Source organism: Ranitomeya variabilis, chromosome 6, assembly GCF_051348905.1.
Source record: "Ranitomeya variabilis isolate aRanVar5 chromosome 6, aRanVar5.hap1, whole genome shotgun sequence".
NCBI lineage: Eukaryota > Metazoa > Chordata > Amphibia > Anura > Dendrobatidae > Ranitomeya > Ranitomeya variabilis.
The window spans coordinates 547,683,108-547,708,908 of NC_135237.1; the positions used below are offsets into that span (position 1 = coordinate 547,683,108).

General features: G+C 43.7%; 1 protein-coding gene across 3 annotated transcripts in view; it reads right to left on the minus strand.

Annotated features, from left to right (window-relative positions):
- Window positions 1–25,801, minus strand: part of ADCY8 (adenylate cyclase 8) — a 364,716-nt gene that overhangs the window by 130,917 nt on the left and 207,998 nt on the right. For 2 of the 3 annotated variants that reach the window (XM_077271241.1, XM_077271243.1), the window contains exon 8: window positions 7,924–8,121. The exons of the other annotated variant lie outside the window; for it this stretch is intronic. In XM_077271241.1, coding sequence (XP_077127356.1) covers window positions 7,924–8,121 — 198 coding nt within the window. The remainder of the gene's footprint in view (window positions 1–7,923; window positions 8,122–25,801) is intronic. 3 annotated transcript variants of the gene reach the window in all.

The window sequence follows — 25,801 nt, forward strand, 5'->3', positions numbered from 1 at the left end:
TGTAAGATGTGCCAATTCTGGCACTTAGCCTCTCTCTTCCCAGTGCCCTGTAGCAGTGGCATATGGGGTAATAAGGGGTTAATGTCACCTTTGTATTGTAAGGTGATATTAAGCTTGGCTTAGTAATGGAGAGGTGTCAATAAGACACCTATTACTAATCCTAAAGGTTGTAAAGGGTTAAATAAACACACACACATGCAGAATGAAGTCTTTTAATGGAAAAAAATGCTAAACACTGTTTGACTATTTTATTGTTACTGGTAATCCATGCGACACCCTGTAATAAATGAAAAGCCAACAATATACCATACCTGTTTGGCATACAGTCAGTTCCACGCTGTAATCTATATCTGAGGTATATAAAGTTTACAACTGGGAGCAGTGCTAATGAGACCGTCCCAGCTGTAAACTACTGGGGAATGAATGAAATGCTGGGAGCGGAGCTTCGGTGACTAGCGGTGATGTCACTGAAGCTGCGCTCCCTGCCGGCATGAACTCAGATGAACTCTTGAGTGTGGGAAAATGCCAGCTGATTTTCCCATGCTCAAGAGTTCATCTGAGTTCAGGCTGTGAGGGAGTGCAGCTTCAGTGACGTCACCGCTAGTCACCGAAGCTCCGCTCCCAGCATTTCATTTATTCCCCAGTAGTTTTCAGCCGGGCCGGTCGCATTAGCACCATTCCCGCTTGTAAACTGTATACACCCCAGATATGGATTATGGTGTGGGACTGACTGTATGCCGGACAGGTATGGTTATATTGTTGGTTTGTTATTTTTTCATTTATTACAGGAGATCGAGGGCATCACATGGACTACCAGTAACAATAAAATGGTTAAACAGCGTTTAGTGTTTTATTTAATTAAAATACTTTATTCTGCATGTGTGTGTGTTTTATTAACCCATTACAAACTTTAGGATTAGTAATGGATAGGTTTCTTATTGACACCTCTCCATTACTAAAGGTACCTTCACACGAAGCGACGCTGCAGCGATAGCGACAATGATGCCGATCGCTGCAGCGTCGCTGTTTGATCGCTGGAGAGCTGTCACACAGACCGCTCTCCAGCGACCAACGATGCCGAGGCCCCCGGGTAACCAGGGTAAACATCGGGTTGCTAAGCGCAGGGCCGCGCTTAGTAACCCGATGTTTACCCTGGTTACCAGCGTAAAAGTAAAAAAAACAAACAGTACATGCTCACCTTTGCGTCCCCCAGCGTCTGCTTCCTGACACTGACTGAGCTCCGGCCCTAACAGCAGAGCGGTGACGTCACTGCTGTGCTTTCACTTTCACTTTAGGGCCGGCGCTCAGTAAGTGTCAGGAAGCAGACGCTGGGGGACGCGCAGGTGAGCATGTACTGTTTGTTTTTTTTACTTTTACGCTGGTAACCAGGGTAAACATCGGGTTACTAAGTGCGGCCCTGCGCTTGGTAACCCGATGTTTACCCTGGTTACCAGTGTAAAACATCGCTGGTATCGTTGCTTTTGCTTTCAAACACAACGATACACAGCGATCGGACGACCAAATAAAGTTCTGGACTTTATTCAGCGACCAGCGACATCACAGCAGGATCCTGATCGCTGCTGCGTGTCAAACGAAACGATATCGCTAGCGAGGACGCTGCAACGTCACGGATCGCTAGCGATGTCGTTTCGTGTGAAGGTACCTTTAGCCAGGCTTAATGTCACCTTAGAATACAAAGGTAACATTAACCCCTTATTACCCCATATGCCACAACTACAGGGCAGTGCCAAGAGAGAGGCTAAGTGCTGGAATTCTGGGGTGGCTGGGGGCAGATGTTTTTAGCCAGGGGGGGCAATAACCATGGTCCGTCCCTTTCTAGGCTATTAATATCTGTCCTCAGTCACTGGCTTTCCCTCTCTGGGGCAGAAAATTGCGCGGGAGCCCACAACAGTTTTTTCCGTTTTTTCTTTTGTTAAATACATACTGGCCCCAAATTTTACACACACATACTACTAACAGTATTAGACACTGACATGATAAATGTAACTGATCTGCAATGGTTTACTGTATGTAAACCATGTCTCCTATCTTGTCGGCTTCTGCAATGATTTCACAGAAGCCGACAAATGAATTATCGGCTTTTCTGCTATCTATCTCTCTATGAAATATAAAGACATATACATATATATATATATATATATATATATATATGAGAAAAAAAGGAAAACAGCACAAAGAAAGTAACAAAAAAGTGGGTCTTTAATGCCTGGACGGCGTGGCAACGTTTCGGATTTTCCAATCCTTTTTCAAGCTTGAAAAAGGATTGGAAAATCCGAAACGTTGCCACGCCGTCCAGGCATTAAAGACCCACTTTTTTGTTACTTTCTTTGTGCTGTTTTCCTTTTTTTCTCATATTATTGGAACCACCTGAACACTGGTCTGGAAAGCTTTGCACTGCAAGTGTGGTAATATGATGCTGTTCTAATTTTTTCAATATATATATATATATATATATATATATATATATATATATATATATATTCTATGTGTATATATCTATTCTATCTTTTCTATTCTAACCTGTCAGTGTGATTTTACTGTACACTGCACTGAATTACCGGCTTTTCAAAGGACACGGTGTGTAAAAATCGGACAGCACTCGCATGGTGCGAGTGCTGTGCAATTTTTTTTTCTCGCACCCATTGACTTACATTGGCGAGTCTCGTCCGAGAATCGTAGAAATATGCAGCATGCTGCGATTTTTTTTCTCGGTCCAATTTCAGCTAAGAAAAATATCGCAGATGAGATGTAACTCATTGAATAACACTGGCCCGTGTGCAGTCTGACTTTTTATCGGATTGCACTCGTCAGTATTTCTCGCAAGTCAGTATGAGCCCTAAGGATCAGTATAAGACTATGTTCACACTAAGTTTTTGAAGAGTTCAAAAACTATGAGTTTTTCAAGCAGAAGCTGCTTCAAGAAACTCTCCTTTTCGGGGGAGTTTTTATAAAAGTTTTTCTATCACTAAAACTGTTTCAACAGGGTTTTGAAACGTTTTTTTTTTTTTTCCTGAATTGCCTTTTGATTTGACAGTGCCTACTTTGGACTTTGGAGAGATTTATTGCGCTACTATTTTTCTATTAGGCATTTTTTTAAAACCTCTTAAGGAAAAAAAAGAAGCTCAAAAAACTCCTCATAGGAACAGAAAAGCAGATTTCCTGTAGAGATGAATAAGATGAGTTTTTAGAGCGGTTTTCGAAGAGGATTTCACAGATGAACAGCTAAAAGTGTGAACATAGGCTAATGACAAGAACCCAATCCTTAATCTACTCCTCACTGTCAAATTACTAATCCAAGGGGAGTTTGACAAACTGTAGACAGATATTAAGGAGCAGCTCTTAGAGATCAATTACTTCTCAAATAGTGCGAAAATATTTTGCTAAAAATTAATCTGGTTCATAAAAAAAGAAAAAGGAAAAACTGATACTATGCTATACACAGTGCAGGGTGTAGGGGGTGGCGAACGACACAGGGATTTCCACGTATTCGATGTAGGAAAAATGATGTTAGTATTTACTTTTAGTAAATAAAATTGCACTAAGCTCCCGTCTAAAATCTTTACTCATTTTTATACCCCCTAAGATGCAGTTTGCAGCCTGATGCAAGTTTCAGTTGTCTCTCTTGTTTGATTGTCTCTCTCAGTAATATAGGTTGGATATGATCTCTGTGTGTATCTATGGTGCTGAAGTTTTTAGTAGCTCATATATCAGCAAAGCTTCTATCCTGCACTTATTTCCTGCTCATGTGCTTTTCTCCTTGCCTATAGCTTGTTTTATCTGCCCTCCCTAAGACTTTATATGCTTTCTCACCTCTCCATACTGTGAAGATCTGAGTACAAACCCCTCCTCTTACGTGCTGCTATCTCTAAGGGTAGGGTCACATGATCATTTTCTCTCCAACTGAGAAAAACAGTCTCTGATTAGAATTTGATCAGAGTTTGTTCAGAGTGGGATCAGTTGTTCTCAAAGGAGTTTTTCAACCGCCTCCATTATGTCAGTGCGTGAAAATTCAGACAGGGCACGGATTTCATCCAAGTGCGATCCAATGTTTTCTACAGACCCATAGACTTGCATTGCCAACTTTGATCTGACACTAGGATCAAAGTCGAACATGTCACAATTTTTTTTCCTCGAGCAAAAAATGTTACATGTGCACAGCATGTACAATAACATGGCTTTGACTGCTATCCGTGAAAACCACAGCTAGCACTCGTCCACATCCGATATAATAGCCCTAACACTAGGAGAAGAAAGGGGAAGAGCAGAAAGAGCCGTCATAACCAGGAGCGCTGATGGATTTCTAACATTTTTTCAAAAGCACTCAGCTAGGTAAAGAACTTACAGACAATCTGGAGCAGCAAATTAGTAGAAAAAGTTGGCTAAAATATAAAGAAAATCTACAAGAGAGATCCCAACTATTAGGGGTCTTTAATAGTATCGGTATTCTCACATGGACCAAAAGGGACAGTCTGGACCCCCTTATTCTTGAGTCCCACGGTGCGACCAACTACATTTATCGCCCTGTACATGATGAACCAGCAGAAATCTGAAACCAGCTCCGGATGAGAATGGAGAACAAACATCCAGTAATTCAAGAAAGGGCATAAATGCTAACGCAATATTATATGTGGATTTAGAGAGAACTCGTCACTACGGAAGCGTCTTGCCTTAACTTCATGCAAATTTTGTTAAAGACGCTAGTTTCTCCCCATACAGATTCAACACATCACAACCAAAACCTCTACACGACTGCAACCCACATCACAACCACTGGGTGGCAACATAGAGACACATATAGCATAGACATCTCCCCACAGAGTATCACAAAGTTAATGTTTGCTATTTTATTTTTAATTATTGGACTTAGAGAAAAGGTAAGAAAGGACACGTCTGTAAATTAGCACAATGGTGTCATACCCTGTAATACAGTGGGTACAGAAAGTATTCAGACCCCTTTACATTTTTCACTCTTTGTTTCATTGCAGCCATTTGGTAAATTCAAAAAAGTTCATTTTTTTCTCATTAATGTACACTCTGCACCCCATCTTGACTGAAAAAAAAAACTGAAATGTAGACGTTTTTGCAAATTTAATAAAAAAGTAAAACTGAAATATCCCATGGTCATAAGTATTCAGCCCCTTTGCTCAGACACTCATATTTAGGTTCCATGCTGTCCATTTCCTTGTGATCCTCCTTGAGATGGTTCTACTCCTTCATTGGAGTCCAGCTGTGTTTAATTAAACTGATAGGACTTGATTTGGAAAGGCGCACACCTGTCTATATAAGACCTCACAGCTCACAGTGCAAGTCAGACCAAATGAGGATCATGAGGTCAAAGGAACTGGCCAAGGAGCTCAGAGACAGAATTGTGGCAAGGCACAGATCTGGCCAAGGTTACAAAAGAATTTCTGCAGTACTCAAGGTTCCTAAGAGCACAGTGGCCTCCATAATCCTTAAATGGAAGAAGTTTGGGACCACCAGAAGTCTTCCTAGACCTGGCCATCCAGCCAAACTGAGCAATCGTGGGAGAAAAGCCTTGGTGAGAGAGGTAAAGAACCCCAAGATCACTGTGGCTGAGCTCCAGAGATGCAGTAGGGAGATAGGAGAAAGTTCCACAAAGTCAGCTATCACTGCAGCCTCCACCAGTCAGGCCTTTATGGCAGAGTGGCCCCACGGAAGCCTCTACTCAGTGCAAGACATAGGAAAGCCCGCATAGAGTTTGCTAAAAAACACATGAAGGACTCCCAGACTATGAGAAATAAGATTCTCTGGTCTGATGAGATGAAGATAGACCTTTTTGGTGATAATTTTAAGCGGTATGTGTGGAGAAAACCAGGCACTGCTCATCACCTGCCCAATACAATCCCAACAGTGAAACATGGTGGTGGCAGCAACATGCTATGGGGGTGTTTTCAGCTGCAGGAACAGGATGACTGGTTGTCATTTAAGGAAACATGAAGGTGGCCAAGTACAGAGATATCCTGGATGAAAACCTCTTCCAGAGTGCTCTGGACCTCAGACTTGGCCGAAGGTTCACCTTCCAACAAGACAATGACCCTAAGCACACAGCTAAAATAACAAAGGAGTGGCTTCAGAACAACTCTGTGACCATTCCTGACTGGCCCAGCCAGAGCCCTGACCTAAACCCAACTGAGCATCTCTGGAGACACCTGAAAATGGCATCCACCAACGTTCACCATCCAACCTGACGGAACTGGAGAGGATCTGCAAGGAAGAATGGCTGAGGATCCCCAAATCCAGGGGTGAAAAACTTGTTGCATCATTCCCAAGAAGACTCATGGCTGTACTAGCTCAGAAGGGGCTTCTACTCAATACTGAGCAAAGGGTCTGAAGACTTATGACCATGTGAGATTTCAGTTTTTCTTTTTTAATAAATTTGCAAAAATTACTACATTTCTGTTTTTTTTCAGTCAAGATGAGGTGCAGAGTGTACATTAATGAGAAAACAATTAACTTTTTTGAATTTACCAAATGGCTGCAATGAAACAAAGTGAAAAATTTAAAGGGGTCTGAATACTTTCCGTACCCACTGTATATTAGCACTTAACACTCACCTAAAGAGGAACACAGGACATGGAGGGCTGAAAATACGCTAATCACTTATGCCAAAAGGAACTCATTGTGGCAAGCAGAGCACGAAGGGATGAAAATATGCCAATCGCCTGTGCCAAAAAGGATCATATGATGCAGACTCTCATTTTGGAGGAACTATGGAGTGCATTCCGCGGTATAGTCCTAATATTTGGTAATTTAAGGGGCTGTTTAGTGGAAGAAATTACACTGACCTGTATTAGGGCAGGGGTGCATAACCTTTTATTAGGGAGGCCGAGGGACATATTGTTAGATGTAACACCCCCAAAAGGTCTAATGAGGGGTTAGCCAACATGAACCATATCTGACATATAACTGCCAACTTATTTGGAAAATGGGGGTCCCTTCCTCCCCTCTATGGCACTCCAGAGAAAAGGAGTGGAGATGGCCGGATGTAAGCAGGGCTATCTCCATTGTAGTTAAGGAGGCATAAAAAGTAATAGGGCTCATGCAGATCTGTGGAATACGGTCCAAGCACGGACAGCAATGCACGGACTGGCCACGAGTCTCCCGACTTGACCGAGACAGCTTCATATAATTCTATGAGGCTGTTACACTGGGGTCAAGGAGTGCGTTGTGGTCCGTGCTCCGACATCTGCATGCGCCCTTAGAGTTGCAATCAGACAGTCGTATAAATCGGACCAAGATCGTAAAGCAATGCACGGACTGGCCGCGAGTCTCCTGACTTGAGCGTGACAGCTTCATTTAATTCTATGAGGTGGTCACACTGTGGCGAAGGAGTGCATTTTAGTCCATGCTCAGACCTTGTTGCACGGACAGCTGCATGAGCCCTTAGCGTAGCAGTCAGACCGTCGTATAAATCAGACCGAGATCGGAATGCAGTGCATGGACTGGAAGGAGGCTCTCCCGACCTGAGTGTATAGAAATACATGAAGCTCTCACGCTTGGTTCAGGAGAGCCGCCAGCCAGTCCATGCACTGCGTTCCGATCATGGTCCGATTTGTACCACCATCTGACTGCGCTCTTACAGAGAGAGCTTCATTCCTACTCAACCAATTCTTCCTTTCTGGAGGACTCAATAAGCATGCGCTTACTGCATTGGGCAGTATTTGTCCCCCGGACAGCAGGTTGTGCACTCCCGGTCTTAAGGCATGACACAATTGACTCATTTAAAGTAGTGTCGGTGGCAGGTTCACTTTAAAATGCGGGGCCCGGGCTTAATACCGTTAACAAAACAACATGGAATTTTCACAAATATTTCTTTTTTCTCTTTCATAACGACCCATTACACAGACGATAGAGACGGTCTTGCCACCCAGACTCAGCTACCTTATGCTCCAGGCTGGAGTCTTTAAACATCAGTGAGAAAGGCTTGATATGCTCTCTTCTCAACTTATCTCCACTCCGTAAGTCGATGGTGTTTTCTATTCGCTTGTTAATCTCCTCAGGACCAGACTGGACATGCAAAGCTTGTGCAAGATGGTTTGGAAGCAGATTTATTGAATTTCTTGTTAGCGCAGCCAGAGTCTAGGGGAAAGCACATGCAAAAAAATAAAACCTGCTAGTCCCCTGGGGTTATGAAAAAAAAATGCAATATATTTTAGGTCATGTTGGCATTGCAAGTCAAAAACAGCATTCCATGCAATTGAAAGAAGAGCACAATACATGTTACGTCATGTGCACCCATCACCTCTACACAACGATGGCGGCTAGTCCGTGCGGTGAGCCAATGGGCAGGAGAAAGCAGCGGATCCATTCGCTAACACGATGACTGGAGACGTCGTGGAGCCGAATATCGACTCATCCTGCGTCTTCCTTCATGGTGTATAGATGGCAAATGGATACGGTTTAATAACATGATACATGGAGGAGGCAATCTTGTGGATGAGCCCAGGTTGGGTCGTGGTCTGCACCTCATGGGTGGAGACCACAAGTAACAACTTAGACCTCTGAAACATAAATCCAATTGGTTCCATCAGATACAAAGTATCAATTTGCACCATGTTATTAAACAAGCCATTGGTAGCGTATCGAGCCCTATCCTCACTAATATGAGGACTGTGGTTCCTCAACGTTTAGCCTCATGAAAAGACTATTTTGTGAACATTTGTTTGGGCTTGTTGACTAGAGGATGACCATTTCTGAAGGAACCTATCTAAAATGTCTCTGGTGACATCATTATGGATGAAATTGTCTCAATCTGCAAAGTTTCGAAGTCCTATAATGCCAAGAGCGTTCTTCACTTTGGACAGTTCTAACTTAACTATAGAATCCCCCTACTAAAATCCCCATGTTATGTATGGAGGAAAGTATTCAATGTTCCTGCAGCACCACCAGAGGCCAAATTAAGTATTACACTGCGTACATTCAAATCAATGGGTTGCATGTGTTATACAGGACAGGATTGGTCCTCCAGAGGCAAAGTCTCTCTTTGTAGCTGCTCTCCACTCTGGCCAAAAGGTGAGAATTCAAAAATAGAGATTCATCCCCTTTACAACATGTTTTTTTAAGGTTTTTTGTTATGAGCAAAGAGTAGGGAACTTTGTAAAATAAAGATATAAGAATCACTCATCCATTGAATCTCCCGCTATGGCAGCGCTCTCGGTGTCCCCACCAATTCTGGAAGTGTTGATATCCTCAACGCCCCCTTTAATGATCAATGACCCAAATTTAGAAAGCTCTCTTTAAGGAAGCTTAGACTTCATTTAGTAGCTTTGTATCTTCGAATACTGTTAGTAGACCTCTTGCTACAAACCTATCAGAGCTAATAAGAAGGTTCAGCGGCCAGATCCCTCTTCGAATGGTCATGAAAATTCACAGGAGAGCGAGAGAAGCAGGACTCACCACCAGCAATTTCAGTAAAATGCACTGTGTCAGTCACAGGATTGCAGATAGAGACATCAGTGAAATGAACAACTGTTTCGCCTGAGGACGAGCTTCTTGTGGCTTTTCCAGGTTCCTCTGTGAGCTAGAAGAAGCATTAACTAGCGAAACGGCTGATGTCTCTGCAGTCCTGTGACCGAAATAAAGTGCATTTTGCTGAAATTGGTGGTGAGTGCCACTTCTCTTGCTCTCCTCTGAATTTTCATGCTCTTTTACAAGTATCAAGCTGAGCACCGCAAGACAAGGCTAATATAATCTGGATTTTTTTTGGTTTAATCCTACTTTTTCCTTGCAATGGAATTTTCTTCTATGGTCTTTGTGCCCTCTTCGATTGGGTTAAAGCAGAGCGTGAGGCTCATTCCATTGGCACTGGATTTACCCAACTGTTAGACCCATCTCCCTCCCACATCCCCTGATCGGCATGTCTCAAAGGGGGGCTTCACATACTTCAGAGGATATTCACCTTAAATTTTATTCGGACCAGTAACATATAGGACACATTCCCAAAATATGTAATGAATCTCTGATAGGGGATGATCTAGATAACTCCATGCGACCTACTAGAGAAAGCTTCTCTCCGAGACATCTCCCCCTCTTAGAGTTGGGACTGCAACCCTTACAGCCGGTCAGATCAACAGGACTAGTGTTGCAAGTTGCTGCCCCATCTTAAAGGCTACCTCTAGGGTTCTAGTGTTGCAAAAGCCATAAGTATGGCTTAGGAAGTCATCACCAACCCACACGATTGTAGGTCTGACCGATATGACCCTCCCAACAGTAGGGTCATCTCTATTCACTGTTTATGGGGCTACCGGAGATAGTCGATTACAATTCTCGGCTATCTTCATGGGTACCAAATATAAGGAATGAATCAGGATGGCAGAACTATCACTCAATTAAAAGGGGCATGCTATAGCCCTGTGCTTGGGATCGGTGGTGGTCCCAGCAATATGTTATCCCCTATCCTATGGAAGGTGCAAATGCAAAAGAACAAACTTTTGTAAAAATGGAAAGCCCAAGATGGAAGGTAGACCTCAGTGATGTGATCGGATGGTATGGGTGACCCCAGTTTTCGTTATTACCAATGTTAATGCCCATCGATAAGGAATAGCCGAACTCGCTCTATAAAACTCACGGCATTGTTCATTGATATTCCACAAAGTAATCAGCCCATTTGCTGAATTATTCTGATTGCCATTCATTAGATCTCGCCGCTCAGTGACACATGCTACAAATCTGAAAACGGCAATTTAACAAACTCATCTATTGTCAGAGGACATAATGTTTCCAATGAGGACGGGAATTTTCTTTCTACTCCCCCCCATTGTACTGTATAAAGCCACTGAACTCATCTAATTGCTGCAGTAAATTACATTACTGCCAAAAAGCCAATGCAAGATAAGTTATCAATTAACCTCTCGAAAAGCCTCTTTTCCAGAAGTGACTACAGGGAAAATGGACGTAAAATAGACATTATTGGGCATTATGCTCAAAACTGCTCATATTATACTGAGGCCGTAGAAAGACGGATGGACGGAAGTGGCATTTCTATAGTGTTAAGTGATTTATGTTACATTAAACCGGAGCATCCGGAACTTATTATCCATTTATGAATGTATACAGCACTGTGCAAAAGATTCAGGAGAAGATGATGCAAAGTAAGAATGGTTCTAACCACAGAAGTGTTAATAGTTAATACAAAGTGAATGAAAAGAAGAGAAATCTAAATCCCATCGATATTTGATGACTGCCCGTCGGCACCATCATTTCTCGGTCACTTGCACACGGTTTGTGAAGGAACTCGGCAGGAGGTTGTTCCAAACATCTTGGAGAACTGATCCCAGATCCTATTTAGATGATGTCACTTGTGCAGATCCTTTATGAGATCCCAGATGGACTGGATGATGTGAGATCAGGGATCTGTGGGGCCGGATCATCACTTCCCGAACTCCTCGTTCTTAATGGCATTGGCAGGATTTTGGGGGTCGTTGTTCTGCTGAAAGAATAAATTTGGAGCCAGACGCCTCCCTGATGGTATTACATGATAGATCAGTATCTGCCTGTATTTCTCACCATTAATCCTGAACAAATACACAACTCAATTTGCCAAAATGCAGCCACAAATTTGCAGGACCCTCCATCATACTTTACTGTTCCTGCAGACCCTCATTATTGTGCCGATCTCCAGCCCTTTGGTGAACTATCTGCTTCTGTTACAGCCAAATATTTCACATTTGACTCCTCAGTCCAGAGCACCTGCTGCCATTTTTCTGCACCCTGGTTCCTATGTTTTCACCTATAGTTGAGCAACTTGGCGTTGTTTCCATGTGGAAGATTTGGGCATTTTGACCTCAGTTCTTCCATAAAGACTCCTTCTGGCCAGACTTCTCCAAGCAGTAGATGGATGCTGCTGGGTCCCTCTCGTTGCTGCCAGTTCTGAGCTGATGGCACAGCTGGACATTTAACAATTTTGCAGATATGTACAATGAGCATGTTATGGCTTTCATCTGCTTCACTAAGTTTCCTTGGCCGATCATTGCGTCTACGGTCTTCAACGTTGCCAATATCTTGGTGTCCTCATTGATGAGAAATACAGGCAGATACTTATCCATCATGTAATACAATCAGGGAGGCGTCTGGCTCCAAATTTATTCTTTCAGCAGAACAACGACCACCAACATCCAGCCAATGTCATTAAGAACGAGGAATCCTGGAAGTAATGATCCGGCCCTACAGAGCCCTGATCTCACATCATCCAGTCTGTCTGGGATTTCATGAAGAGACAGAAGGATTTGTACAAGCGACATCCACAGAAGATCTGGGGTCAGTTCGCCAAGAGTCATGAGAAACACTGCTTAGTGCAGTCAAAACGTGTCGACTGGGTCATGTCGACCATGTACATTTTTCTTTTGTATGCACTATATTTTCTTTCGAAAAATAAAAAGAAAAGGAAAATCCAGTCCTGTTAATAATAATAATAATCTTTATTTTTATATAGCGCTAACATATTCTGCAGCGCTTTACAGTTTGCATACATTATCATCGCTGTCCCCGATGGGGCTCACAATCTAAATTTCCTATCAGTATGTCTTTGGAATGTAGGAGGAAACCGGAGTGCCCGGAGGAAACCCACGCAAACACGGAGAGAACATACAAACTCTTTGCAGATGTTGTCCTGGGTGGGATTCGAACCCAGGACTCCAGCGCTGCAAGGCTGCTGTGCTAACCACTGCGCCACCATGTTGCCCTGTTGAGCTGGACTCCAATTTTTTCTATTTTCCTTGATATGAGGCCAGGGCGAGGCCGGTGTGTGAGCCCCAGGTGGATGAGCATAGAGCTACTAGGTGAGCTGGAATCAAGTTTACAGTTTACCAAGATGTTTGGAACAACCTCCTGCCGAGTTCCCTGTGTTCCTCTTTGTGGGCAAGGTGTATCTAGAAGAACTGACGCTTTGATTCTGTTTTAAAGTCAAAATGTGGTTCCCAATACTGATTGGATTTATATTGCTCATTAATTCATTCATTTTGCTTTTTGTTAATGGATAAAAATAAACTATTAACACTTCTAAATACACTGCTCAAAAAAATAAAGGGAACACTAAAATCCCACATCCTAGATATCACTGAATGAAATATTCCAGTTGTAAATCTTTATTCATTACATAGTGGAGTGTGTTGAGAACAATAAAACCTAAAAATGATCAACGTAAATCACAACTAATATCCCACAGAGGTCTGGAGTTGGAATGATGCCCAAAATCAAAGTGGAAAATGAAGTTACAGGCTGATCCAACTTCAGTGGAAATGTCTCAAGACAAGGAAATGATGCTCAGTATTGTGTGTGGCCTCCACGTGCCTATATGACCTCCCTGCAATGCCTAGGCATGCTTTTGATGAGGATGGTCTCCTGAGGGATCTCCTCCCAGACCTGGACTAAAGCATCTGCCAACCCCTAACCAGTCTGTGGTGCAACATGACGTTGGTGGATGGTGCACAACATGATGTCCCAGATGTGTTCAATCGAATTCAGGCTGGGGAATGGGCGAGCCAGTGCATAGCTTCAATGCCTTCTCTTGCAGGAACTGCTGACACACTCCAGCCACATGAGGTCTGGCATTCTCCTGCATTAGGAGGAACCCAGGGCCAATCGCACCAGCATCTGGTCTCACAAGGGGTCTGAGGATCTCATCTCGATACCTAATGGCAGTCAGGCTACCTCTGCCGAGCACATGGAGGGCTGTGCGGCCCTCCAGAGAAATGCCACGCCGAACCATTACTGACCCACTGCCAAACCGGTCATGCTGAAGGATGTTGCAGGCAGCAGATCACTCTCCAAGGCATCTCCAGACTCTGTCATGTCTGTCACATGTACTCAGTGTGAACCTGCTTTCATCTGTGAAGAGCACAGGGTGCCAGTGGCGAATTTGCCAATCCCGGTGTTCTGTGGCAAATGCCAAGCGTCCTGCATGGTGTTGGGCTGTGAGCACAACCCCCATCTGTGGTGTGGACTTCGGGCACTCAGACCATCCTCATGGAGTCAGTTTCTAACCGTTTGTGCAGACACATGCCCATTTGTGGCCTGCTGGAGGTCATTTTGCAGGGCTCTGGCAGTGTTCCTCCTGTTCCTCCTTGCACAAAGGCTGAGGTAGCGGTTCTGCTGAAGGGTTGTTGTCCTCCTACGGCCCCCTCCATGTCTCCTGGTGTACTGGCCTGTCTCCTCCAGCCTCTGGATACTATGCTGACAGACACAGCAAACCTTCTTGCCACAGCTCGCATTGATGTGCCATTCTGGATGAGCTGCACTACCTGAAACACTTGTGTGGGTTGTAGAGTCCATCTCATGCTACCACGAGTGTGAAAGCACAACCAACATTCAAAAGGGACCAAAACATCAGCCAGAAAGCATTGGTACTGAGATGTGGTCTGTGGTCCTCACCTGCAGAACCACTCCTTTATTGAGGGTGTCTTGATAATTGCCAATAATTTCCATCCGTTGTTTATTCCATTTGCACAACATGTGAAATTGATTGTCAATCAGTGTTGCTTCCCAAGTGGACAGTTTGATTTCACAGAAGTTTGATTTACTTGGAGTTATATTCTGTTGTTTAAGAGTTCCCTTTATTTTTTGAGCAGTATATATATATATATATATATTATATATATATATATATATATATATATATATATATATATATATATATATATATTTTTTTTTTTTTAAAAACATTCTTAATTTTTGGCATTTTTTCACACCTGCCTACAATTTTTGCACAATACTGTATACTATATGTATATATGAAAATCATTGTTTGAGATAATAATAATCATAATGATAAAAAATACAAAATTAAAGAAATAATAATGAATAAGACTGTGGTACACTCCTAAAGATGGAGAATAAGGCAACCCCTTTAACAGAAGTGCAACGCAAACTGTTTTTTTCCCCCCAAACTCCAAATACCCTTTAAAAGGGGACTTTTCTGCTGATTCCCTATCCTTTGCAATCCCACCAATCAATTAACTAAAGTGATTTTTGGCATTCTAGCCGACTGCTACATGCCCTCCTTGGTTTGATAGGTACAGTGTCGTACTTGTAGTAGAGGCTAAGAGCAGCTCCATCCCATTCATGTAACCGAGACTGAGTAGCAATACCAGACATGACCACTACTAATAGTATGGCGCTGTAACTAATAAAGAAGGAAATGCAATCACTTGAGGCAGCTGATCGCTGGGATCGCGAGGAGTTGGAGCTCATATTGGCCGCACATCTTAAAGAAAGCTCATCAATCTTACAGCTTGGGAAAATTCTTAAAAACAAATGTATAATTCTACAAACAGATCCTGAGATTCCTTTTTGACAACTAATGAGAAAACCCTGTTCATCAGACTTTTATGATTGGAAAAACATGTCTGCTGTCCTCCAGAAATAGCGCCACTCATGCCCATGGCTGTGTCTGGTACTGCAGCGATTACGTGAATGGGGTTCAGCTTCCATACCAGATACTTTCCATGGACAGGAGCAGCACTTTAAAGGGAAATAAAGAACACGATGAGCCGCAATAAGATGACTAGAGATAACAAATAAAGGCATGATACAGAGAAGCTCGACAATTCAGACAGAAGACAAGACATAGTACGAAAGACAATTATTATCTAGGGTTGTTTCCAAATTACTGCCGCAATACTAATAATACTAATATTAAAAATGACCTCAAACTCCTAATGACTTGAAGGAAAGTTTTTCTTTTCTATGGAGCCTTTACAGATTTGTCGGTATGATATTAGAAAAAACGTTTTAACAGTGAGGGTGATCAATGAGTGGAACAGTCTGCCATGAGAGGTGGTGAGTTCTCCTTCAATGGAAGTCTCCAAACAGAGGCTGGACAGACATCTGTGAGATGGTTTAGTGAATCCTGCATTGAGCAGAGGGTTGGACACGATGACCCTGGAGATTCCTTACAAATCTAACATTCTATGGTGAGTTCTCCTTCAATGGAAGTCTTCAAACAGTGGCTGGACAGACATCTGTCTGAGCTGGTTTAGTGAATCCTGCATTGAGCAGGGGGTTGGACACGATGACCCTGGAGATTCCTTACAAATCTAACATTCTATGATTCTATGGTGAGTTCTCCTTCAATGGAAGTCCTCAAACAGAGGCTGGACAGACATCTGTGAGATGGTTTAGTGAATGCTACATTGAGAAGGGGGTTGGACACCATGACCCTGGAGGTCACTTCCAACTCTAACATTCTAGGATCCTATGGTGAGTTCTCCTTCAATGGAAGTTTTCAAACAGAGGCTGGGCAGACATCTGTGTGAGATGGTTTAGTGAATAGTGCATTGAGCAGGGGGTTGGACACGATGACCCCGGACGTCCCTTCCAACTTTAACATTCTAGGATTCTAGTATCCTATGATTCTAATCTTGCCCTACTGATCGCCAGCACTGTATCATTTTATACTGTAACGTGAAGCAGGCATGTTGTTACATGGTGCTTGTAATTTTGAACAACTTGATTTCATCTGATAAATAATATGATAAATAGACTGCAAATCACTTTATTTTAAATTATGTTGCCTTTTCCCCTATAAAAGTAACTATAAAATGCAAGACTTTAGGTGTCTCCTTCTGGTTAACTTACTGTGAACTTCCTCCTGTTGTCAAGTGTAATGGGTATAATGTTGCCCCCCCCCCTTCATAGGGTATAATGCAGCTCCACCTTAGGGAATAATACTATCCCCTTCATAGGGTACAATGCAGCTCCCCCCATAGGGAATAATGCTGCCCCCCCATAGGGTAAACAAGTCCCAACTCCAACAGCAGAGACGCGGAGACGGATTATGGGAAGTGGCGGTGGATATTAGTCTATTTATGGGAAATGGCGATGGGTCACATAGTCATTCTATAGGAAGTGGGTCTTTTTCTCTCTATAAGGAGTAGTGATAGGTCTTGTCTCTAAAGGAAGGTAAGGTAGGTATTTCCCTCTCTACAGGAAGTAGGGGTGGATCTTTATCTCTCTACAGGAAGTGACAATGTACCTGCATTAGGGTTGAGCGAATATGTTCGGAATCGGTCGCGGAATCTGAACTTGCCATATTCGTGCCATATTGGTACCTTTTTGTGCCAAATTTATGTTTCATGATTGGTTCCGAACATATTCGTTCATTTCTACTTCCATTGACTCCAATGACATTTGGTTCTGCTTATGATCGGTGGCGAATATTGTTTTTGCAATATTCGCCACCGATCATAATCAAAACCAAATTTTGAAAAATTTGCTTAACTCTAGTCTTTATTTCTCTTCAGGGAGTGGCGATGGGCCTTTGTTTCTAAAGAAAATGGTGATGGGTATTGGTCTTTCTACAGGAAGTGAAGGTGGATATATGCCTCTCTACAAGAAGTGCCAGTGATCTTTTTCTCTCTACAGAAAGTAGGGATGAATCTTTGCATTTGCAAGAAGTTGGAACAACTCTGTCTCTGTACGAGAGGAGTTGGCAGATCTTTGTCTATCTGGAAGTAGGGGTAAGTATGGGCAGCACGGTGGCTCAGTGGTTAGCCTTGCAGCGCTGGAGTCCTGGGTTCAAATCCCACCAAGGACAACATTTACAAGGAGTTTGTATGTTCTTCCCGTGTTTGCGTGGGTTTCCTCCGGGTTCTCCAGTTTCTTCCCACATTCTAAAAACATACTGATAGGCAATTTAGATTGAGAGCCCAATTGGGGACAGCAATGATAATGTTTGTAAAGGGCTGCAGAATATGTTAGCGCTATATAAAAATAAAGATTATTATTATTATTTAAGTATTAGTCTCTCTTCAAGAAGTGGCAGCAGGTCTTTGTCTCACTACAGGAAGTGACAGCAGGTATTGGTCTCTCTACAGGAAGTGACAGCGGGTCTTTGTCTCTCTACAGGAAGTGACAGCAGGTCTTTGTCTCTCTACAGGAAGTGACAGCAGGTCTTTGTCTCTCTAAAGGAAGTGACAGCAGGTCTTTGTCTCTCTAAAGGAAGTGACAGCAGGTCTTTGTCTCTCTACAGGAAGGGACAGCAGGTCTTTGTCTCTACAGGAAGTGGCAGCAGGTCTTTGACTCCCTACAGGAAGTGACAGCAGGTCTTTGTCTCTCTACAGGAAGTGACAGCAGGTCTTTGTCTCTCTACAGGAAGTGGCACTAGGTCTTTGTCTCTCTAAAGGAAGTGACAGCAGGTCTTTATCTCTCTAAAGGAAGTGACAGCAGGTCTTTGTCTCTCTACAGGAAGGGACAGCAGGTCTTTGTCTCTAAAGGAAGTGACAGCAGGTCTTTGTATATCTAAAGGAAGTGGCAGCAGGTCTTTGTCTCTCTACAGGAAGGGACAGCAGGTCTTTGTCTCTCTACAGGAAGTGGCAGCAGGTCTTTGTCTCTCTAAAGGAAGTGACAGCAGGTCTTTGACTCTCTACAGGAAGTGATAGCAGGTCTTTGTCTCTCTACAGGAAGTGGCAGCAGGTTTTTGTCTCTCTACAGGAAGTGACAGCAGGTCTTTGTCTCTCTACAGGAAGTGACAGCAGGTCTTTGTCTCTCTACAGGAAGTGACAGCAGGTCTTTGTCTCTCTACAGGAAGTGAAAGCAGGTCTTTGTCTCTACAGGAAGTGGCAGCAGGTTTTTGTCTCTACAGGAAGTGGCAGCAGGTCTTTGTCTCCCTACAGGAAGTGACAACAGGTCTTTGTCTCCCTACAGGAAGTGACAACAGGTCTTTGTCTCCCTACAGGAAGTGACAGCAGGTCTTTGTCTCTCTACAGGAAGTGGCAGCAGGTCTTTGTCTCTCTACAGGAAGCAGGGCAGGTATTTTGTTTTTACAGGAAGGTGGAGGTTGGTCTTTGTCTAGTGGGGGGTGAGTCTTTGTCTCTGTACAGGAAATGGGGTTAGATTTTATTCTTTCCACAGGAAGTGGAAGCAGGTCTTTGTCTCTCTGCAGGAAGTGGTGTCAGGAGCAAAGGGGGTATTACTATGTGGGAGCACAAACAAGGGCACAGTTATTACTCTGTCATATTGGTTTGTAGGACACAAAAAAGGGGGTAATTGTATGATGTGGGGCATAAATAGGGGACTATTGTATGGGGGTGATTGAGGCAGTATCAGGGTGTGAAATCTGTGTGCTGAGATGTGCTGCTTTAGGAAGAAGTCGTCATAGTGGTCTGGCCCAGATAGAGAACAAAATGTAAAGCTCTACAATCAGAAAAGACCTCACCTGGGAGTCACTGGATATCATCACACTGTGTTCACTTTTTGGAAAACCCTAGCAATGCCCATGAAAGAATTAAACTTATGGTCTCGTAGAAGCCCCCCAGGGATCCGTTTCTACATGATGCAGAAGATGGATTTCATAGTACATGGTAATAAATATTTATATAATGTACATGATGTATTTTTCCTACACAGGGACCAGGCCTGCATAATCTTGCAATAGATAGCAGATGGTCACTACTGGGCGACTACACAATGGCCAAAGACTGAGTGCTAAATTATGACTCTCAATGTCAGTCTTCTGCATCAAAGGAAAGCAAGATATTGGTTTGTATTTGGCGTTTAGAAAAATGGTAATTTCACCATTTTGAAAAATGCAATCACATCTTTTAAAGCACAGTCCAGTTTTAGGCACCAAAACAAAAAATCTAACAACTGAAGAAAGTACAAAGAAGGACAACAAAATTAAAGGGAAGCTGTCAGTTTCCTGCTCAAACTAGTGGTGCTAGTCCTGATTTTCTTCCGGTAACCCCACTTTCAGTAAGGCAGCTGAACAGCAATGGAATACTACATACCTGCAGGACAATAGTGTTTGGGGGCATGACAGGTTCCCTTTAAGTGAGATCAGTACTGCTTCATCCCTCTAGGTGGCACTATTGCTGCAGTCGTTTAATGAATACTGAGAATGGCGCAAGTGCTGCAGCTGCACTATTACCTATTGCTGAGGTCAGGTGGGTGGGGGTCATTATTATTATTATTATTTTTAATAATTAGTGTTATTGTTATACTGGTTGTTATACAGAAAGTCCCAATAACGGAAGACACAAATACATGATGGTCAGTAGAGTAGGCAGCATGCACACACCAAACCACAGCACACCAATAATACATATTATAGCACATTGAGCAGAATATCTGGGTGCCACTGTGCGCCAGAATTATGGATGACAATAATACTACATAGTAATTTCCACTACAACCTGCAGGTAACCTATATATATACTATACATAGAAATGTCCCAGACCCTCCGATTAAATAGGAGATAGATAGATCCCATTGCCGCATGTATAACTTCCAGCCCCTCCCCCCCCTCCCCCAGTATATTATATTGGCCCCTCACCCCACCGATGTATAACATCCAGCCCCTTGCCCCCCTCCCCTGGTATATTATATTGGCCCCTCACCCCCCCGATGTATAACATCCAGCCCCTCGCCCCCCCGGTATATTATACTGGCCCCTCACCCCCCGATGTATAACATCCAGCCCCTTGCCCCCCTCCCCCGGTATATTATACTGGCCCCTCACCCCACCGATGTATAACATCCAGCCCCTTGCCCCCCTCCCCCGGTATATTATATTGGCCCCTCACCCCCCCGATGTATAACATCCAGCCTCTCGCCCCCCCGGTATATTATACTGGCCCCTCACCCCCCGATGTATAACATCCAGCCCCTTGCCCCCTTCCCCCGGTATATTATATTGGCCCCTCACCCCCCCGATGTATAACATCCAGCCCCTCGCCCCCCCGGCATATTATACTGGCCCCTCACCCCCCGATGTATAACATCCAGCCCCTTGCCCCCCTCCCCCGGTATATTATACTGGCCCCTCACCCCACCGATGTATAACATCCAGCCCCTTGCCCCCCTCCCCCGGTATATTATATTGGCCCCTCACCCCCCCCGATGTATAACATCCAGCCTCTCGCCCCCCCGGTATATTATACTGGCCCCTCACCCCCCGATGTATAACATCCAGCCCCTTGCCCCCCTCCCCCGATATATAATATATGCGCCCCTCACCCCCCCGATGTATAACATCCAGCCCCTCGCCCCCCCGGTATATTATACTGGCCCCTCACCCCCCGATGTATAACATCCAGCCCCTTGCCCCCCTCCCCCGGTATATTATATTGGCCCCTCACCCCACCGATGTATAACATCCAGCCCCTTGCCCCCCTCCCCCGGTATATTATATTGGCCCCTCACCCCACCGATGTATAACATCCAGCCCCTCGCCCCCCCGGTATATTATATTGGCCCCTCACCCCACCGATGTATAACATCCAGCTCCTCGCCCCCCCCCCCTGTATATTATATCAGCCTCTCACCCCCTGATGTATAACATCCGACCCCTCGCCCTCCGGTGTACAACTTCTGTACTTTTCACCCTCTCATGGTTTTGGCTAATAAATACTGAGGTAAAAAACTGACCAAATACTTAAAGTGGGAACGTGGACTAAAACTTCAGCACATACATTGTGGCCAATTCCAGCTTCTGGCTCTGTGGGAACATGACGGTCCGTCCAATCAGGGATTGGTAAGAACATGGCCGGCCGCACAGAGCCCTGACCTCAGCCCCAGCCAGGAATGGAGATTATGAGCCCGGCCTCTGCCCACCACCAGGGTCTGACCTCACAAATGCTCAAACATTCCCACAGACGCCGGCAAAATCTTGTCCTTTACCAAAAGTTGGGAGCTTTACCAGAGGGAGCTGTTGTATCTGAGAGGGAGCGACCCCATATTAATGTCTATGGATGTAGAACGGGAGGTCAGGAGAACTCCTGCAGGTGAAATGTGGAGGTGTCCTGATACCTTAATCCACATAGTATAGATATAGTGGGGGAAATAAGTATTTGATCCCTTGATGACTTTGTAAGTTTGCCCACTGACAAAGACATGAACAGTCTATAATGTTAAGGGTATGTTCATTTTAACATTGAGAGATAGAATATAAAACATAATATTGCAAAAATCACATTGTATAAACGATATACATTTATTTGCATCAGTCCATGAGACAAGAGTCAGACGGCACTAGAAGCGTGCAAAATTTCTCAGTCTTGAGTAGATTAACCACTATTGTGCAGGGAACACGAGCTGATTGGGTATATGGTGCTCAGCATGGAGTAATAGATTAGATATTCATATGAAGTAAAAGAAAAATGCGGCACTCACCCTTTAGTTGCTATGCTTGCGTGTTCTTTATTGGATAAGAAAAAGTTAATCACAAACGTCCATTAGGACTACAGATGAGCGAGAGGGTGCGGGAGTGTGGACGACGGCCGTTTCGCACCAAATGTGCTTCGACGGGTCCAGGACCCGTCGAAGCACATTTGGTGCGAAACGGCCGTCGTCCACACTCCCGCACCCTCTCGCTCATCTGTAGTCCTAATGGACGTTTGTGATTAACTTTTTCTTATCCAATAAAGAACACGCAAGCATAGCAACTAAAGGGTGAGTGCCGCATTTTTCTTTTACTTCATACATTTATTTGCATTTTGCAGTGAGAAATAAGTATTTGATCCCTCTGGCAAACAAGGCATGAAGGGAACTGGTCACCCCCAAAATCGAGGGTGAGCTAAGCCCACCGGCATCAGGGGCTTATCTACAGCATTCTGTAATGATGTAGATAAGCCCCCGATGTCACCTGAAAGATGAGAAAAAGAGTTTAGATTATACTCACCCAGGGGCGGTCCGGTCCGGAGCCTCCCATCTTCTTACGATGACGTCCTCTTCTGGTCTTCACGCTCCGGCGCAGGCGTACTTTGTCTGTTCTGTTGAGGAAAGTATTGCAGTGCGCAGGCGCCGGGTAAGGTCAGAGAGGCCCGGCGCCTGCGCACTGCAGTACTTTGCTCTGCCCTCAACAGGGAAGACAAAGTACGCCTGCGCCAGAGCCGCAGCGTGAAGACAAGAAGAGGACGTCATCTGATGAAGATGGGAGGCGCCGGACTGTGACGCCCATCAGACCGGACCGGGACATCGGGGGCTTATCTACAGCATTACAGAGTGCTGTAGATAAGCCCCTGATGCCGGTGGCCGCAGCTCACCCTCGATTTTGGGGGTGACAGGTTCCCTTTAATACTTGGTGGCAAAACCCTTGTTGGTAGAGTCTGACTGATTAGTTGAGTCTGTGGAGAGGAGTCTTTTATAAAGGTGACTATGTAAGACAACTGTCTTTAACGCAGGTAGCGAGTTGATTAGGAACGTCTAACTGGTCTGTAGGAGGCAGAACTCTTAATGGTTGGTAGGGGATCAAATACTTATTTCTCATTGCAAAATGCAAATATATGTATATAATTTACACAATGTGATTTTCTGGATTTTATTTTTAATATTCTATCTCTCAATGTTAAAATTAACCTACCCTTAAAATTTATAGACTGTTCATGTCTTTGTCAGTGGGCCAACTTACAAAATCAGCGAGGGTTCAAATACCGGTACTTATATCTCCACTGTAGATAGATAGATAGATAGACAATAGATAGATAGATAGATAGATAGATAGATAGATAGACAATAGATAGATAATAGATAGATAAATAGATAGATAGAGATAGATAGATAATAGACAGATAATAGATAGATAAATAGAGAATAGATAGAGAATAGATATATAATAGAGAGATAATAGATAGATAATAGACAGATAGATAATAGATAGATGATAGATAATAGATAGATAAATAATAGATAGATAATAGATAGATGATAGATAATAGATAGATAGATAGATAGATAGATAGATAGATAGATAGATGATAGATAGATAATAGATATTAGATAGATAATAGATAGATATAACACACGATATTCCGGCTCCCGATATATTGGTTTTCCTGCCATTATTCTGGCCCTCAGGCTTCACGCTTGGAGTTGAGCATTGACTACGGTGTGACATGAGATACACTGGATCACGTTCCTGTGGCCGGTGTGACAGCTGGGCGTTCGGCCAGTCTCACCAGTCTCACGCCATCACTCTCTGTCTCCGCAGACCTGTTATGTAATACGTTCAGGATGCCCTAATCCTATTTAGCAGACCACGCGGTGATCAGACAGAGCCACTACTGACATAATGACTGAGGCCACGGACTATTTATAGCTCTGAAACAATCAGTAGAAATAGCCGCAGATAAGGTCGGCATCCTGGACGTAAAGCTCCAGCTATTGTAAGATGAGAGAAAGAAGTGACACTACATGAAGCTACGGTGTCCCTATTGTGATGACTAATCTTACACTACGTCTAGGTGCAGACGTAAGTTCTCCATCCGAGAAAATCAGCACAATTATGTCAATCACACTCTGATCAGACTAGAATCCGTTTCTCTCAGAGGTGGAGAATACTAATAAAAAAAAGTTTCTCCAACTTCTCCATTGTGTCAGTCCGCGAAAATCAAACCACACTCAGATGTCAATTTTTTTCACAGACCCATAGACTTGGATGGATGAGTGCAATCCAAATATCGGAGGCAGATCATGCATGCCGCAATGTTTTTTCCTCGGATCCTATGGTGCGAGGAATGAATAGGACATGTGCACGGCCTCACTTAATAACAGTGTTTCAAGATGTTTTGACAGATCACACTTGGACCGAAACTAAGGTCGACTGCACAAGCCTTTAAAAGCAAGTCGTGGCAGTGAGTACTTGGTAGACCATCCTGGACTGCTACAGTGAAATGGTGGTAATGTAAGTATAAGAATTTTGTTATATTGTTTTTTTCTTTTTAATCCATAGAATTAAGAATCCTTAAAAAAATCATTCTGATGGGTTTGTCATCATTTGCCCCAATGTAATAGTAGAATCAGCCCATTTATTTTTCAAGTTGCCCCCTTGAAACCTTGCAAATCACTGCAGTTGGGCATGTCCCCCTAAAGTCAAATTGTTTTTGTTACTTCCCTACAATCCTTCTAGAGAACCCTTGGCTCCCACGTGTGCTCTATACGTGGAAACACCTGTGCTGTATGGTGATGTGCCGCGAGAAGTTCGAAGGGACGTTCCCGGACCTTGCTAGACGCATGCTCCTCTTCTTCAGATCGATGTGCATGATGTCTCCTTTGTCATCCGCTTAGCCAGCCAAATCATGCTGCTCCTGTGCTCTGGTTCAGAAGAATAGCACAAGCGCAGGTCAAATGGCGCATGAATCAGTGTTCTGAGAAAAAGCGCAGGAGGGAGATTTGGCAGCCAATGCGAATGACGAAGGAGACGTCATCCACGTCAATCATGGGGAGAGGAGAGGCGTTAGGCACAGACGGGGTGTGGAGCATGATCTGGAGAACCCGTCAGACCGCTCTCCGCTCATTAACATACAGCCTGGGAAAATTTGTATTATGCAGGTATAATACAAAGGGATTGTAGGGAAGCCAAAACAGACTTTAAAGGGGTTGTCCAGTTTTAAGGACATTTTTTTAATTACTTACATGTATGTATTTGGGGTTAAAAATACATTTTTGTAATTGGTTTTCATTACAAATTTTGCACCATTTTGCTTTTCCAGACTCTATTTCCTCTGCTAATTCAACCCTGATGTGGCCTGTGGTCATAAATCAGATGAGAGGAAGCTCCGGAAAGGAAAGATACAAGAAGTACAAACTCCAGTGAGCGGACTCTCACCACAAAGGCTACAGGAGGCAAATGTTGCAAAATTGTTGATTAAACCCAATTTCAAAATTAATTTTTAGCCAAAAATAAATGTATTTAAGTTAGAAAAAAAAACAAAACATGATGACAAGTGCTCTTTAAATGGAATCCCCCCTATACTCTGGGACTCTCTACCCCAACACACCAGACTCTCGCCTACTGTGGAAACCTTCGAAAGGAACCTGAAGACCCAC